General features: G+C 38.3%; 1 protein-coding gene across 1 annotated transcript in view; it reads left to right on the top strand.

Moving 5' to 3' along the window:
• Positions 1–14,244, top strand: part of EPM2A (epilepsy, progressive myoclonus type 2A, Lafora disease (laforin)) — a gene marked incomplete at its 3' end in the record, with an annotated part of 33,150 nt that extends 18,906 nt beyond the window's left edge. The window contains exon 4 of the mRNA XM_010157210.1: positions 14,003–14,244. Coding sequence (XP_010155512.1) covers positions 14,003–14,244 — 242 coding nt within the window. The remainder of the gene's footprint in view (positions 1–14,002) is intronic.
• Positions 14,245–14,878: the final 634 nt, after the last annotated feature.

The following is a 14,878-nucleotide window of genomic DNA, read 5'->3' as shown; positions in this document are numbered from 1 at the left end:
GTTTCTTTGAAGTTTGTCTCAGAAACATAAGTATTTTTTTTTTCCCAAGAGTAAATAGAGATTATCAAATTGCTGCTGTATTTCCCCATATATAATTTTCTCTCTGCCAAAAAACTCAAACAAACAAAAACCAAAAAACCACAAACCACCAACAAAGAAATGAACTGTTTGTCTTCCCAGGGAACATATTAAAAGGCTGAACTGAAAATCTCTTCTTCTCTCCTTTAATGCTTGTACTTCGGGAAATTTAATTTCAGGGAGTCAGGTACACAATCCCTGGTATTGTTCAGAAGTTTAATGTATGTCCTCTTGTGAACTATGATAAAAATTGAGTCAAATGACATAGACATAGCCAAGTTATAAGAAATATGGATTTCCTCTTTCTTGGTTCAATAGACACCATGGTTTGTAAGTTTAAATGAAATGTCTTTTTTCTTTGATGTGAAAAACCTAATAATAGAAAAGATTATTTTTAGCACACAAGAAAAGGGGAAATACACAGTTCAGTTTTAATACAGAGATAGGATAATGTGGAATACTAGTAAGATAAATATCCTTCCCCTTCCCTCCCAACTGAGTGAAAAGCAGCAGGAGTAGGATGGTAGCATTCATGCAGAAAGTCCATTTATCAGCCATGGGCCAGCAAGAAGATTGCCCCATGGCTCTGTCTTTCAGTTCGGGGGCTGGATGCTAGGTGCTAATATGTATGTGTGGATGTTGGTGAGATTCTAGAGCCCTTTTTGTTTTATTTTTTAATTTTTTTTGGTTTATCTAGCTTCTCCACAACTGTCTTTTCAAAACTCTTCAGAACTTTCACTTTCTCAAAGTGAAGGTCTGATAAGGAGGATATGCAGCTTCGCTACCAAAATAATTTCCTTATTGTTCCTTCTTTCTGTAGTCTGGCTGCCTCCTTGAAGGGTTGGATGTGTGCAGGCCATTCCTAAACAAAGCATCAGCTACTGCTTTCACTCAAGAAAACTGAATTACTCAGATTACTGTGATACTGAGTTGCTTTATTCTGGTGAGATGAAAGGAGGAAAAAGCTAATGTGCTGGTTTTGGCTGGGATACAGCTGATTTTCTTCATAGTAGCTAGTGTAAGGCTATGTTTTGGATTTGTGCTGAGAAGAATGTCAGTAGCATTGATATTTTACTTGGCAACACAAGTAATGCTTTCATTAAGCCAACGACTTTTTCAGTTTCTCATACTGTCCTGTCAGCCAGGACAGCTGACCCAATTGCTGTTTTCCTTTTCATTACATATTATTATCATTATCAGTAGTAATAGTGTAATAATATCATTATTTCAATTGTTAAACTGTTCTTATCTCAACCCATGAGTTTTCTTACCTTTTTCCTCTGATCTTCTCCCCCATCCCACTGGGGGAAGGAGAAAGGAGGGAGCAGCTGTGTGGTGCTTAGTTGCCATCTGGGGTTAAACCATGACAGTTTCTCAAATGTATTTGTTATCTAGGTAATAAGGCTATCCAGTATGAGTAATATTTTACAATTTTACAAAGTCAAGCTTCAGCTGAGGATGTAAACACATTTACATAAACGTTAGTAACAGTAGATCACTTTAATAAGTTTATTAAAATACCTACAATTCCCATTTCCAAGCAAGTGAAATGATATTACTAGGAAAAGAAACAAATCTGAAAAAAAATAGGCAACCCTTGGTAATTCTTATCAGTCTTTGGGCTCTAATAAAAACTGTAGCATTGTTAGTTCATAAAATTTAAGGCAAATTATACTTTCCCTTTTTGACATCCAAGACTTCTTCAAGAGATCCCACTATACTTTGCAGTTTGTGTTAAGAAGACTTGCACAGGTCCTTCTGGAGCCTCACAGTAGCTCCATTACTGTTTCAGCCTCAACCTTTGAGGTTGGCAACGCATCGACCAGGGTTATAATCTAGTAACCAGGTATGTTAGCTAAAATGAAGTTTTCTGAGAATTTTATTATGGTAACACCATGCAGCTGTTGTCCTTTTGATTTGCCTTTGTTGTGGGAACACATTCTGTTAGGTATTTATATAGCTGACTGTGGTGATGCGTCGATTCAGTTTTTCTCAGTATTTCTAAGATGTTGTTGCCCAGCCTGTGGTACACTAGAATGTGTCTGTCCCTCTTTAATATAAATGAACTGATGCGGGTTTAGAAATTCTGGATAAATATCTTAACTAGAAGGAACACAGACCCTGAACCCATGAGGACTGTTGTATTTGGATGACACCACAAGGGATGAATGTGCTTCTTCCCCTGACTGTTGTGGTTCTGAGGGGATTCCAGTCTTCTGTACATGTGCATATGCTGCCATGTGGATCACAAGGCCACCTTTCAATAAGCTGTGCTTTGCAATTCCATCATTTTAATGAATGTGTGCTTGTTTCTGAAGCATTGGAAAGCCTTTCCATTGGATCTGAAAAGCTGCATTTTGAAAAGTGGATTCATCATTTATTATTTTAACAGTCTAGATTTCTAAGCAGCTGCTAATAAGTGAACTCTGAAAGAAGACCAAAGATATTTTTACCAACAATTCCTGAGACTTCTCGAGCACTAACTTAAATTTCATCTGTAGCAGTTCAAGTCAATTTTGTTAAGATGCTTTAACTTAAAGGTGCCAGCAGTGGCATCATCCCCATTGCTAAGCTTTAATGTTAGCAATTCTCATTCCTAATGCCAAGAGATTCATGGCTCATTACTATCTGGCTTAGTTTAGCAGCCTGTTGTTCTTCTGTTTCCGAGTATTTGTTCTAATTCAAAACAAATGGGAATGTTGGCAACCTAACGGAGACATATGTAGGAAGTAACCATTGGTAACCATAGTTGCATGAGGCAAGATTCTAAAATTGGAGCATTTAAGTATTAATCCTCAGAAGCCAACGGTGGAGTCCTTTCCAGGCTGTTCAGCACAAGCCTTGGAACCTGATTCTCTTCTCAGGCTGTATTTTTGCAACTGGCACATCCTTTGCTTCAGATAATGTTTATACAAATGAAGGTATGAGAGGAGTCATTCCATACGAAGGCAAATCCTGCTTTCTACTGTTTGCAGTGTGCTCCTTAGGCATCAGTGGAAACGTTACATGTATGTTTGAAAAGAAAGTCTGCTGGAGTTCTAGAAGGCTAGGTCTGGACACCCTATGCACCGGTGTGCATATGAATGATCCCGTTCTTATCTTCACGGTAGAAATATGTAGTGAAATATGACATAAAATATTTCACTGTGAATACCGAGAGGATAAAATTTTATCTTCCACAATTTAGTTTTGGTCATGTACATAAAGTCTTCTGTGACTAAGTTATGTTAGATAATTTTTAGAATAGAGATAAAATAGATTATAAAAAATGTATAAGGTATAAATTCATTGGCTGTAGGCTTTTTAATGGAGTGAGGTGAATGAGATGGAGAAGAGTTATAATGTGTTTTTCTCCCTGTATAGACTCAAATGTACTGCAAGCTTAATGAGAACAGTTCCATTGAATTTATTGGAACATTCCCACTTATCCTGAAGACAGAAGTTAAATATCATTTGATCTGTTATTGTGACAGAAGAAGAAAGGTTGTTTACAGTCCCTTTTGCACTTCCATTTCCTAAGGGGGACATGTCCAGAACATTTTCTAGTCCTGGCATGAAAGGGATCAGCTGTATCCGCCTGGTTTCTCTCATCTATCACTAACTGACCTTTGAGGTAATGGTGCAATCCCTCTTAATGGGGATACACTGCCTCCTCTGTATTGCCTTCTTCACAGGAAATTTGTGGTCAGGACATATCCTGCAAAACCCTCAAGGCTTCTTGTTAGGAGAACTTTTCATCCTCTTTTTATCATAGGATAATGGGAATAGCAAGTTGCGTTTTGCAAACCCACTTAAAATACAAAATGATGTAACATTCTTTTGTTTCATTTTGTTTCTGTGTCAGGGATTCCCTGATGTAAGGATATGCCTTCATCACAAACTGCAGTGGGAAGAATTGATACTCAAGCTAACTTGGAATGAATCAGGGCATTTCCCACGGACTCTAGCTTTCATGACACTGGAGTTGGAGCAAAATAAATTGGCTTGCAAGGCACACTCTCCTACCACAGCTTGACTACTTCTGGTGTCTGAGGTAGACAGCATAGTTAAATGAAGACTGAGAAAGAGGATATATTACTATCTGTAAAAGATATTCAGGAATTAGGACAAGGGAGGAAGAAGAATTATTGAAATTGAACCTGCTTTAAGATCAAATAGATATTAATTGCTTCTGAATGAATTTAGCATGTAAATTAGAACAAGGTTTCTGACATCAAAGGAATGATGACTGAATTCTGGCATGACCTTTCAAATAGGGTAGGGAGGACAAGGTACCTAAATTATTTCAAGATGGATCTTGATAAATTAATATAGGTAGTGATCCCAGAGATGGAAATTAAAATTTATGATCATAGTATCGTAGATTATAAGCTCAAAGAGACCACAAAAAGCATCCAGTCCATTTTCTTGCTTTAACTGAGTCTCAATTACATTTAAATCATACCAGGTTTATCCAGCCAAGTCTTAAATATGATCTTATCTTAGTGATGAGATTCTACATCCCTGTTACTTTTCCATTCAATTACCTTACTACTTCTACTATTAAAAAGCTTTTCTAATCTCAACCTAAGTCTCCCTGCTGCAATTTAAGTTCATTTCTTCTTGTCCTCTCCACGGTAGACTTGGAGAACAAATTAGTACCCTGCCCCTTTACAGCCATCTCTTATATACTTGGAAACTCCTATACTTTTTCACAGAATCACAGAGTAGCTGAGGTTGGAACATCTCAGTATTTTCATTTTGATATTAACTGTTGGTTCTTTCAGACTTTCCTCTGAAAACTTGCCTTCTAGATCTCTGATTGTTGTGGTAATCACTGCTGGGCTCTCCAGGTGTTTCTCTTCCTTCTTCCCATTCCTCCTGATGACAGTCTACCAGTACCAAATAAAATAGAAGGATTATTTTGTGACTCTCAGGCATAGTGCTACTGCTTATTTATCCAAGTATTACTGTCATTAGTCAGTATGGATTGTGGTTTACTTCCCAGTTTTCCAGGTGTTTTCATCAAATAGTTCCCTGCTGCAGCAGCAGGGTATAGGGTGTTAGAAAAGCCCTTGATCTCATAAGGAGAATTGCAGAGATGTTTTTGTGATTTTTTTCCCATAAAGCTCTTACTTTCCTTGTAAGGGAATGTTTGAGACTGGTGTGGAAGGGGAAAATGGGTCATAAACAGAAAGCTTTGTGGATTCATCTAGACTCAAGTTCTCTTACATGATTGACGTAACCCATGTTGGTGGTTTACCAAGCCTCTTTATGCCATCAAGCTGATGCTAAGGAAATCTCATCCTAAGACACTAGAACCTGAGGACACGGTACCACTGAAACTGCTCTGTAGCTGAGTGTTTGTGTAACCTTATATTTCAGTTATCGGTTTGGTATTATTCTTACGTGTTTTCATTTTACTGCATTGTCAGCTTGAGGTTACATCTTAATGGCTTATTGCTCTGCATATCAGCAAATGAGGTAGTTTAATGCCACATTCATGCATAAATTTGTGAACATGGAATAAATAAGATACTATTAAGCATAACACTCAAAATTCAAGGGCTTGAGAAACTTCACATCTTGCTAAGCTGACAAAGTTTTGTTCTAAAGTGATAAAAGCAGGTGTTTCTTTTTAGTTGCCAAGTCTGCTCCCATGTGAGAGGCTAGATAAGTAGTCCAAATTACATCTGAGAAGAAAATTTGCCAGAGCTTAATTACTTTTCATCCCAGTGCCAAATAAGAAGGAGGAAAAAAACCCCACCTTGGAACTACATTGTAGTCTATTTAATTCTCCTCATTTAAAACCCTGAGGTAGATTTCTTAACTTCACAATAAACCACACTCAGACGTAAAGCAGAACGAATTCGTAAGTGATGACTTGTGCTCCTTCTACATCTGGCATTTAAGTTAAAGTAATTTAAAAAAAAAAATATAAGTAGTTTTTACAAGGTGTGCAGCTGTGTCGTTTCAGTAGGATATAGTTTTATCATTAATCAACACTTTGATGACTTTTGCTAAGGCTATGGCCTTAGCCATACCATCTTTATTGGTAAGTGTGATCTTATTAGCCTGGCTATTAGATCTCGGTGTTCTGTGAGTTAGACCATAGTATCATCAAACCTTGCTCTCCTGCTCTGGCCGGTAGTCCTTGTCTGCGTGCTGGGCAATTGAGTGTATCAGCCTGTGTTCAGTCAATCCTACTTAAGTCAAGCGCCTCACACAAAGCCTCTGTCAGCTTGTCTTCTGTAAGGAGACTTTATCAGTAAGTCAGCAGGGGAAGGGATTAAGACCACAGCCATCTACCCGTGTGCCCTGGCTATGTGCAGTGAAATGTTGGTGTCATAACCCCTCAGTTCTACATGATTATTTCATTCGTAAGGAAGCATTTTGCTGAGAGATTTCTGTCCTTTATTTAAAGGAAATATAATGAAAAAGAATTCTTGTACAAGACCAAACCAGGGAGTCCTCTGTTTTGATGTCTGCTGATGTTGCCAGTATTTTGGAGGAAGATGCAATAATAATAATAATAATAATAATAAAAAACCCTGCTATTTTTCCTCACTCTGAGCAGTTGCTGTATAGGTGAAACTATATGGAAGTTGAGATTTTTTTACCTCTTCTGTATAGATGGGATCAGTTGATTTGCCTCTCAATTGATTTTATCTTTAAGCAGTCATCCAATTCCATCTTTAATATGTTAAATTCTTAGTCTGCCCTCATATGAAAGAATTTTCACAAGAAATACCTGGCATCTCTTGAATTTGAGTGTTTTCATTTTTCTGTATCTTTTTTGGTACAATAAAATAGCTAATAGAAAGTTCAAAATAGGAGTGCATAGAATGGTAGCATTGATTTTTAGAAGGATAGTGTAAATTTTCTGTTATTTTCTGTTAATTTCTATGTACAGGCTATTATTACCACTTTGACCTCTCTGTAGAGCAACACTTCTACCAAGCATCACTGCAACCATGTACTGTTTCCCTTTCTAATTGATTATAGTTAACTTAAAACCCAGTGATGTGTGCGAGTGTCTGAGATTATTTATTCCAAGACGTATTACTGAAATGCATTCATCAACTGTGAATTTCAACTTCTCCTTTGCTGCATATTCATTTAGTTTCATTTGACACCGCTGGCGGTTGCAGCTAATAAAATCTGAAATAATTTTATTTTGGGCAGATTTTATTCTCTCCTTGAGTAGGCTCATGTCTTGTGAGAGATCTAAACTTGCAAATAGAATTCCATGTTGAATATAGGTTTTGTCATTCAGTAAAAGGACGGTTGTGGAACTATAAAGAGGGATATAGTCTTTGAGGCACCAGAATTAACTAATCTTCAGTACTGCTCAGAAATGGTGAAACTTTTTTCTAGTGCTGGGCATATAAAATATTAAGAAAGATATTGACTAGCTGGAGAGTCCAAAGGCAAACAAGAATCATCAAATGCTTGTGGTATATGACAAGAAAGTATGTGTGTGAAGAATACAAGGCTCTGTGCGTGTGTGTATTAGTAGTGGATTTTGCAGTGGGAAGGAATAACCTGTTCTTTGTGTCCACTGTGGAGACAACAAGAAGTGACTGTGACCTGTGACTTTGTTATTCACGTTGGACTTTAAGAAAATATTTCTGAAGGCAAGGGTGTTCATCAGTGGGCTTTCTACATATCAAGCAATATTTGAAAGTGTTCAGATCTTCCACTGGCGAGCAGGATTTGGTCATTTGAAAATATTTCTCTGTAAATGCATTTCAGGACACTGGGTAGCAATTTGAGTAATGTTTCTAGATTACTCTGACAAAGGTACAGGAACCTCATCTGATTTCTAGCAAGCGCGCTTAAGTATTTTCACTGTCACAGGTTCAGGAGAAAAGAACAAGGAAGGCCCAGAAGAGGCATGCATGTATCTATGAATAAACTGCTTTGTGTTGTTAGAAGGATGCCAACGGCAAAAGAAGCAGCACATGCAGGATGATAGTTTTGGGACACCATCATCCAGTGGTATCACTGTTTAAACTGATGTGCCTTGTCACAAGACAGAGGGCAGAGGAAAGATGAAAGAGCATCTCAGTTACAGCTGGTAGGATTTCCTATATTCTCATTTTGAACATGCCCAAAGCAATACTTTTGGAAATCTCTTTTGAAAGAGAAGGAGGAATTTTTGCTGCCATCCCTCTGCCTGCTTTTATTTCCCATCAGACGTTTGGTCTTTGAACTAGTTTAAATGTGTTTTAAAGTAGTAAGTTTCAGTGCAAGCTTTGGGTTCAGAACATCATTTTCCATGAAAAATACACCTTATAAGAAAATTCTGAACCAGTTCCTACTCCGGTGTCATCAGGGAGGAAGTAGGAGTGCACTGTAATTGGAAGTGGTCTCCAGCAGTTAGAGTGCTGAAAAAACACCCCTAACTGAGTTCAACTTCAGGGCTACATTCCCCTTGGGCTGCTTGCTTGTAGTGGTGTGGGGGTAATAGAAGTACATCAGTACAAAAAATACTCATTATGCATAAGGGCATCACGAAATGCTGGGGTAAGTTGGCTGAATGATATATGTTGCTCTTCTGAGAATGGAAAAATAGGTTTTGCTGCAAGTTACGTGGAGCTGTAGTTGGATGCTGCGCCTTTAGGAAATAAAAGCCTTAAGGGAGGACACAGCCGATTTAATCAATACTTTGTTTGTGGTTTCGGCTAAATTGCTCTGGCTTGTTACATGTGTATGTTAGTGCTCATCTTGCTGTCATCAGATGCTTAGTGAGATCTATGGAAGTCTCGTGCAGACAACTGAAATGAATTGCAAGCTTTAACATCAGGCTACCTCTTGACCTGGCACTGAAGGATGAATCCATTGCTTTTCATTTAAAATAACATGCTGGACCTTGGTCAAAAATATTACTTATATAAACAAATGGCAGGGTTGATGGATCTGTTGCCAATAACCAATGAAAAATACCTTAGTATTTTTTCTTAGTTTGGCAAAGTCCTCTTTCTTGATTAAAGCTGGCAACTACAGAGATAAAAGGACATCTGAAATATTGTACTTGATAGATGTTCTGATGAAATGTGTCCCCCAAAGGCTTGAATCCTACCGATTCTGTAAGAACTGCTACTCCTTAGAAGGGTTGACTGATTTTAAGAGAGATTGCAAGATGCCTGCTCCTCACATGCCAATGATTGAACAGATCTGGGAACAGTACCTAAGTCATCCCTGTTTATAGCTCACCTTCTTAAGGAAATTTGAGCTTGGTGTCTGTTTGCCTTAAATGTTTATCAAGAAAAGTAACGCAGGAGCTGCTTAAGAAGCAGTGTAGACATCGGTGTCATGGAGGGCAAGTTGGCAGCCTGATGCAGTAATTGGGTATCATAGAATGGTTTGGGTTAGAAGGGACCTCTAAAGGTCATCTAGTTCCAACCCCCCTGCAATGAGCAGGGACACCTTCCACTAGATCAGGTTGCTCAGGGCCTCATCCAGCCTGGCATGATGTTTCCAGGCATGAGGCAGTTGCCACCTCTCTGGGCAACCTGTTCCAGTGTTCCACCAAACAGACAATCTTCCCCTGGCGCAAGTCACCCGTGCTGTGAATCAGATCCCTACAGCTGAGGTTGCTGAGTTGGTTTTGTACTATCTGTGTAGGTGCAAGATTGAAAGGCACAGTGTGTTGCTGTTTGGGAACATTTCCCGTAGCCTGAAAATTACAATGTGCACCATTAAAAAAAAAAAAAAGATCAGAATGCTAATCTTTTATTGCCTCAGACTCATTTACTCCTCAAGGATGGGAAGACTATTTGCATATGCATTGATTAAGTGGAATGCATTTGTTGTTTCAGATGCATTCATAGTGAATTGTTATAATTTAATCTAGGCAGTGCAGGGTCCTTGGGGGAAGCAACCAAGTGCAATATATATCTGCATCATTAAAAATAATTTAAGTGTGATGACAGCTGGAAAATAACCGTACAAGTGATTTCAGGGTGTTCCATATTTATTCCCTGGTAATGATAAATCATTGTTGGCTTTCTCAGTTTGCAAGTCAAAAGGCAGGTTTTTAACTCGTCAGCCTTCAGTCTGGGCCCTGTAAGTCAAATAAATGGAGCAGACACCTGCCTAACATTTAGTCCTTGTTACCACAGATTCAAGCCTCTCACATCCTCAAACGTCCCATTAAAGTAGGTAAATATTATCTCCATATTGCTGATGGAGAACTGAGGTGTAGGGCAGTCTGAAAGTAACTTTACAGAAAGTAGCTTTAAAGAAAGGACTTTGAGACAATCTACAAGTCTTGATCTCAGACGTTAGCTAAATATTTGTGATGTTTCTCTAGGTGATTTCTTCACTGATAAGATATCTCTGATGGAATTAACCATGTCTTCTGGGACCAAGCATAGTTTGTTAACCTTAGTAACATAGGAAGTTAATACATACAACAAGAAAGTGCCGTTTTTGTATTAAAACAGAAATCTAAGTAGAATTTTGTAAAACACCATACTGTTGTGACATTTGGGGAATATGAAAGGGGCTATTGGCTGAAAAAGATTACAGATTTATCGATCACACATAATCCCTAAATGTTTTTCGAACTGTATGTAGGGATCACTTAATCTGCTGCTGGAAAACAACCATGTGAGCTGGAAAGCAGCAGCTGTGGGAGATCTCAGGGCGCTATTACAGGACAGTTGGGGGGAGAAAGCAAGAGAGGTCTCTTTCCCATGCTAAATACTCTTGTGGCTGAAATCTAGTTACCTATTGAAGGGCAGTGGCAACTTAAAGAAGAAAAGCCACACTGGAAAAGGAAAACCAAAAGTCATTTTCAGGAAAGAGACTGAAAAAAAAGAAATTAGCACTTTCTTCCTTTGTTTAATATGTACATTTCCCTGGTCCTCAGTGTAATTAAGCCCTCAGTAGGGCTATCAAAGATCTATACATAAAATGTAGTTGTTAAACTCTTCATCAGTTTCTGTACTTGCATGTGCACTGACCCTTTCATTCTTTCCTTCTGACGGAAGACAAATTCAAGATATGAATCAGGTAAAGCCAAATGGAAGTATAGGTACTATGCAGTAGGATTATCCCTGGATGTTTACATAAGTTGGCTGATAGGATAGTTCTGCAATACTGTTTTCTGCATGGACAGTTTTCCTGGTGGAAGAAAGGTTAAGCCTTGTCAAGCAAGACCAAGACTTTACAGTCATTTGGATGTGGATAAATAAGGAGCTTGAAAACCAAGGTCAAGGCTGCACCTCAATTCTCGCCACGGCTAAGGTCCAGGATCAGAAAAAACATTCACAAGAATTGGTTGTCCAAAAAATGTTGGTTTGGTCATTCTCTGAATGCCACCACTAGTTTGGTTAATTATAGAGAAAGACAGTGATAAAAAATTGGTAAACCCAGCAGATGCTTTGGTAAATGCAATTGTTACTGTGAAATACAGGAGGTCTCCTCATGGACCAGACCCTTTAGGCTACAAAATCAGAATAAACACATGGTGTATATCCCAGTGGTCTTGCAGATAGCACAGCTGTGATGTTCCCCCACTAAATAATCATTGAGAAAAAAAAAATCATAAAGCATTGATTTATCTCTAAGCAAGAGTGCTACTCAGAGTTTTATTTTTCTCAAGAACGCTTTAGTCACTCCTGATTCAATCAAATGCTAGAAAATACACTTTTGGTCTCCTGTCAAGGTAATTTATTGTATTAGATGTTTCCCAAAATATCAAGAGAATTACATATGTATGAGTCTCCAGGAAAACTTTTGAAGGAAGGATACTAATGTTCTTGTTCTTGAAAGAATGTTCTCATATTGTCACAAGGTATTAGTGATGCTGCCATTTTTCTTTCCCTGCTATGGACTTTTGTGGGCCTTTCTCATCTCCAGCCACTCATCAGCATCTGTTAGGGCACTTTAACTTACATTCACCACCTCAAAATGCTTTAACCATTGTGACAGATCCCTGTGTCAGAAGCCTGACAGCAGTCACTCTTTCAGGTTAGGATGGTGTTTCCTGTGGGTCTGGCACATGGGAAGCAGTTCTTGGCAGTGGGAATGCTCTAGCTGATTTTGCTGGATTTTGGACAATTTTGTGAAGCTCCTTTCCTGTAGCAGCATGTGGGATTGTGCCTTGAACATATTCTAGTACACAACTATTGTGCTTTATTGGATTTCCTTCAGGTTGCCATGGAGTTCACAGATATTGATATTTCTTAATAAATGAACTGAATTTAATTTGTAGCTTAAGAAATACAGAGTCTGTGTATTAGAACTTCTTTCTGTCCTTTAGAAAGATAGCGGTCAGGAGTGTGAGGAAAGTGACAAAGGAAAAAAACTTCAGGGTGTAAATCTTAATTTCTGAAATTGTGGGTTAAAGCTTGCTTGCTGCTTAAGAACAAATGCATTTTCTATTAGCAGTGGGAAATAGTCTCACCGCGTTCTAGACCAGAACATGGATGTGAAACAACGACCATGTCAAATCTCTTCAAATGATCTCACCATTGAAACATAGTTGAAATGGTTATTTGCTATATAGTAGATTGTCTATATTAAACTCAGTTAGCTATACAGTAAGATCAAATGTGTTGTCTCACTGAAATGGGCTGTTAAGGTCAAAGACTGTGTTTATGTAGCTGGTATGTAACTTACTGTGGAAACACGTAAGCAATAATAAGTGCTTCCTGGATTTGAATTTTTCTTTTGACAGTCTTTCAGTGGTAACATATCAGAATGTAATCATTGTCAATTACAGGTCTTAATTAAATGCTAGTAGGCCCATATTACTGGGATAGTGGAATGCAAATAGCTACCTGATGATCTAAGGGCTGTTTATAGGAGTAATTGCTCCTGTATAAACATAAAATATTTCTTTCTTGCCTCTGAGATTAAAATAGAAAAGACCATAAGAAACGTATGACAGACATTTGATTTTTGAGGATCTTGCTTTCATTGTAGGTTGCCTTCACTGTTTTGCAGGCAATAATGTTTGCAAAGTTGTATGTTCAACTGCAGGGATATATTGTGTAGTTCGTGGATTGCATGTTCAAAATAAAAGATGATGCAAACAAAGAAATTTACAGTAGATCGCTAATAATTTGTGCATGTAAGTAATCCATCACAGATACTATCAGTGTAATTACATATGCAGATTAAAAATCCTCAACTGAAAACAAGCCTCTTAATATTCAATTTATATTTATGTCAAAATCTGTTGAGACATACAGTAGTTTTATGATAATTAACAATGGGAAAATCCTGGAACTCTTCAAGTTTTGATTTAGGTGAGTACCAAAAATACTGATGATTGTTTACCCATCCTACACATTTCTTGAGTTTTCTTGCAAAATTTCTGGTTCTTTGGGCCCTGAGGGAAGTTAGACATGTATTGACATTCTGCATTTGGTTCCTACTAGACTCCACAAGAGCAGAAAAAAATGAGAAGGAAATTATTCATTTTGGAGTTTCCTCACAGAAGGGTAGTTTAAGTTGAGGAGTTTTTCCTGTTTACTTTCCTCATTATAGTGGTAGCTGCCATGCTGGAAGGGTTCTATCTATTTGGCTTATTGCTAAAGTAATTCAGATCTGGATCGTGTGAATCCTTTAAGTCTCTGGTGCAAATTGCATGAATCTTCAGAGTTCTCTTATTCCATTCTGGGCTGTTAGTAAGTATCCAGTGGAAGCTTAATGATGGATGCCTTGGAGACCTGTGCTACTAATTATGCTTTGGATTTTTTTCTCAGACCATCTGGTTCTTTGTGGTAGGTTGGGAACTTGATCCCCAGCAACATTACCAACTCAACTGTAATGAATAAGAAGCTGCTTACTGGATGGCATGAAAATGCTGGAATTAGCAGTGTTTGTGTGGTGATGCTAAGCAGGTTTGGAGCTGGAATGCTGCTAAACGGCAGTTTCTTTTGAAGATATTTTAATCAATCCCACTGCAATGTTTTCTGAATGCTAGAATTCTGCCAAACATCTGGCTGGGAAGTTGTCCTCGGCAGCTGGAGCATGTGACCGTCAAGCTGAAGCATGAGCTGGGTGTTACGGCTGTGATGAACTTCCAGACTGAATGGGACATTGTTCAGAATTCCTGGGGCTGCAACCGCTACCCTGAACCTATGAGCCCCGAAATCCTCATGAAACTGTATAAAGAGGAAGGTCTGGCCTATGTCTGGATGCCAACCCCGGACATGAGCACTGAAGGTAACTCTCAGACGACTCTTGCAGCTAAGTTAATATTAACAAATGCTTTGAGTTACTAATCTGTCACTTTCACGACTACATTTTTTTCTGTGTAAATTTTGTGTAAAAATACAGCTCACGCACATGCTGTAATTGCTGTGTGTTGTCTCAAACAAATTACTCATATTTTCTCTTAGATGGAGAAGCTACCTAAAGTACTTAATGTCTGGCAGTATATGTGTATTTGAGTTTAAAGCCATCACATTGATAACGGCTTGACTGTGTTTGCTGTCAGCTTGAATTCAGCCCACATAATGAAAATATGTTGTGTAGGTGGAAGACTGCAAGCTTGCACAGCAGGACAGGTTGCCAGCCTTGCTGGTTAAAAATGGAAAGACAGTCCGGTATGCCTGTCTCTGATATTCCCCTCCCTCAGCAAATCATTTTTCTTTAACTATAGTATCCCAGTCTGATAAATGTCCATGGAGTAATTTATGTAATTCTTTGTAATTACTTTGGAATACCCATAGCACTTTCTGTTGTAACATAAATTATTATTTTTAATTCCTCTGTTGGAATGTTTCATATAAAACCTAGTTTCCAACCAGTAGGTTAGAAAGTGTGTGTGTTTTCGAGCGAGTAGCCTGCCAGAAGA

Source organism: Eurypyga helias, unplaced genomic scaffold (assembly GCF_000690775.1).
Source record: "Eurypyga helias isolate BGI_N326 unplaced genomic scaffold, ASM69077v1 scaffold23868, whole genome shotgun sequence".
NCBI classification, from domain to species: Eukaryota; Metazoa; Chordata; class Aves; order Eurypygiformes; family Eurypygidae; genus Eurypyga; species Eurypyga helias.
This window is presented reverse-complemented; position numbering and strand designations above follow the sequence as displayed.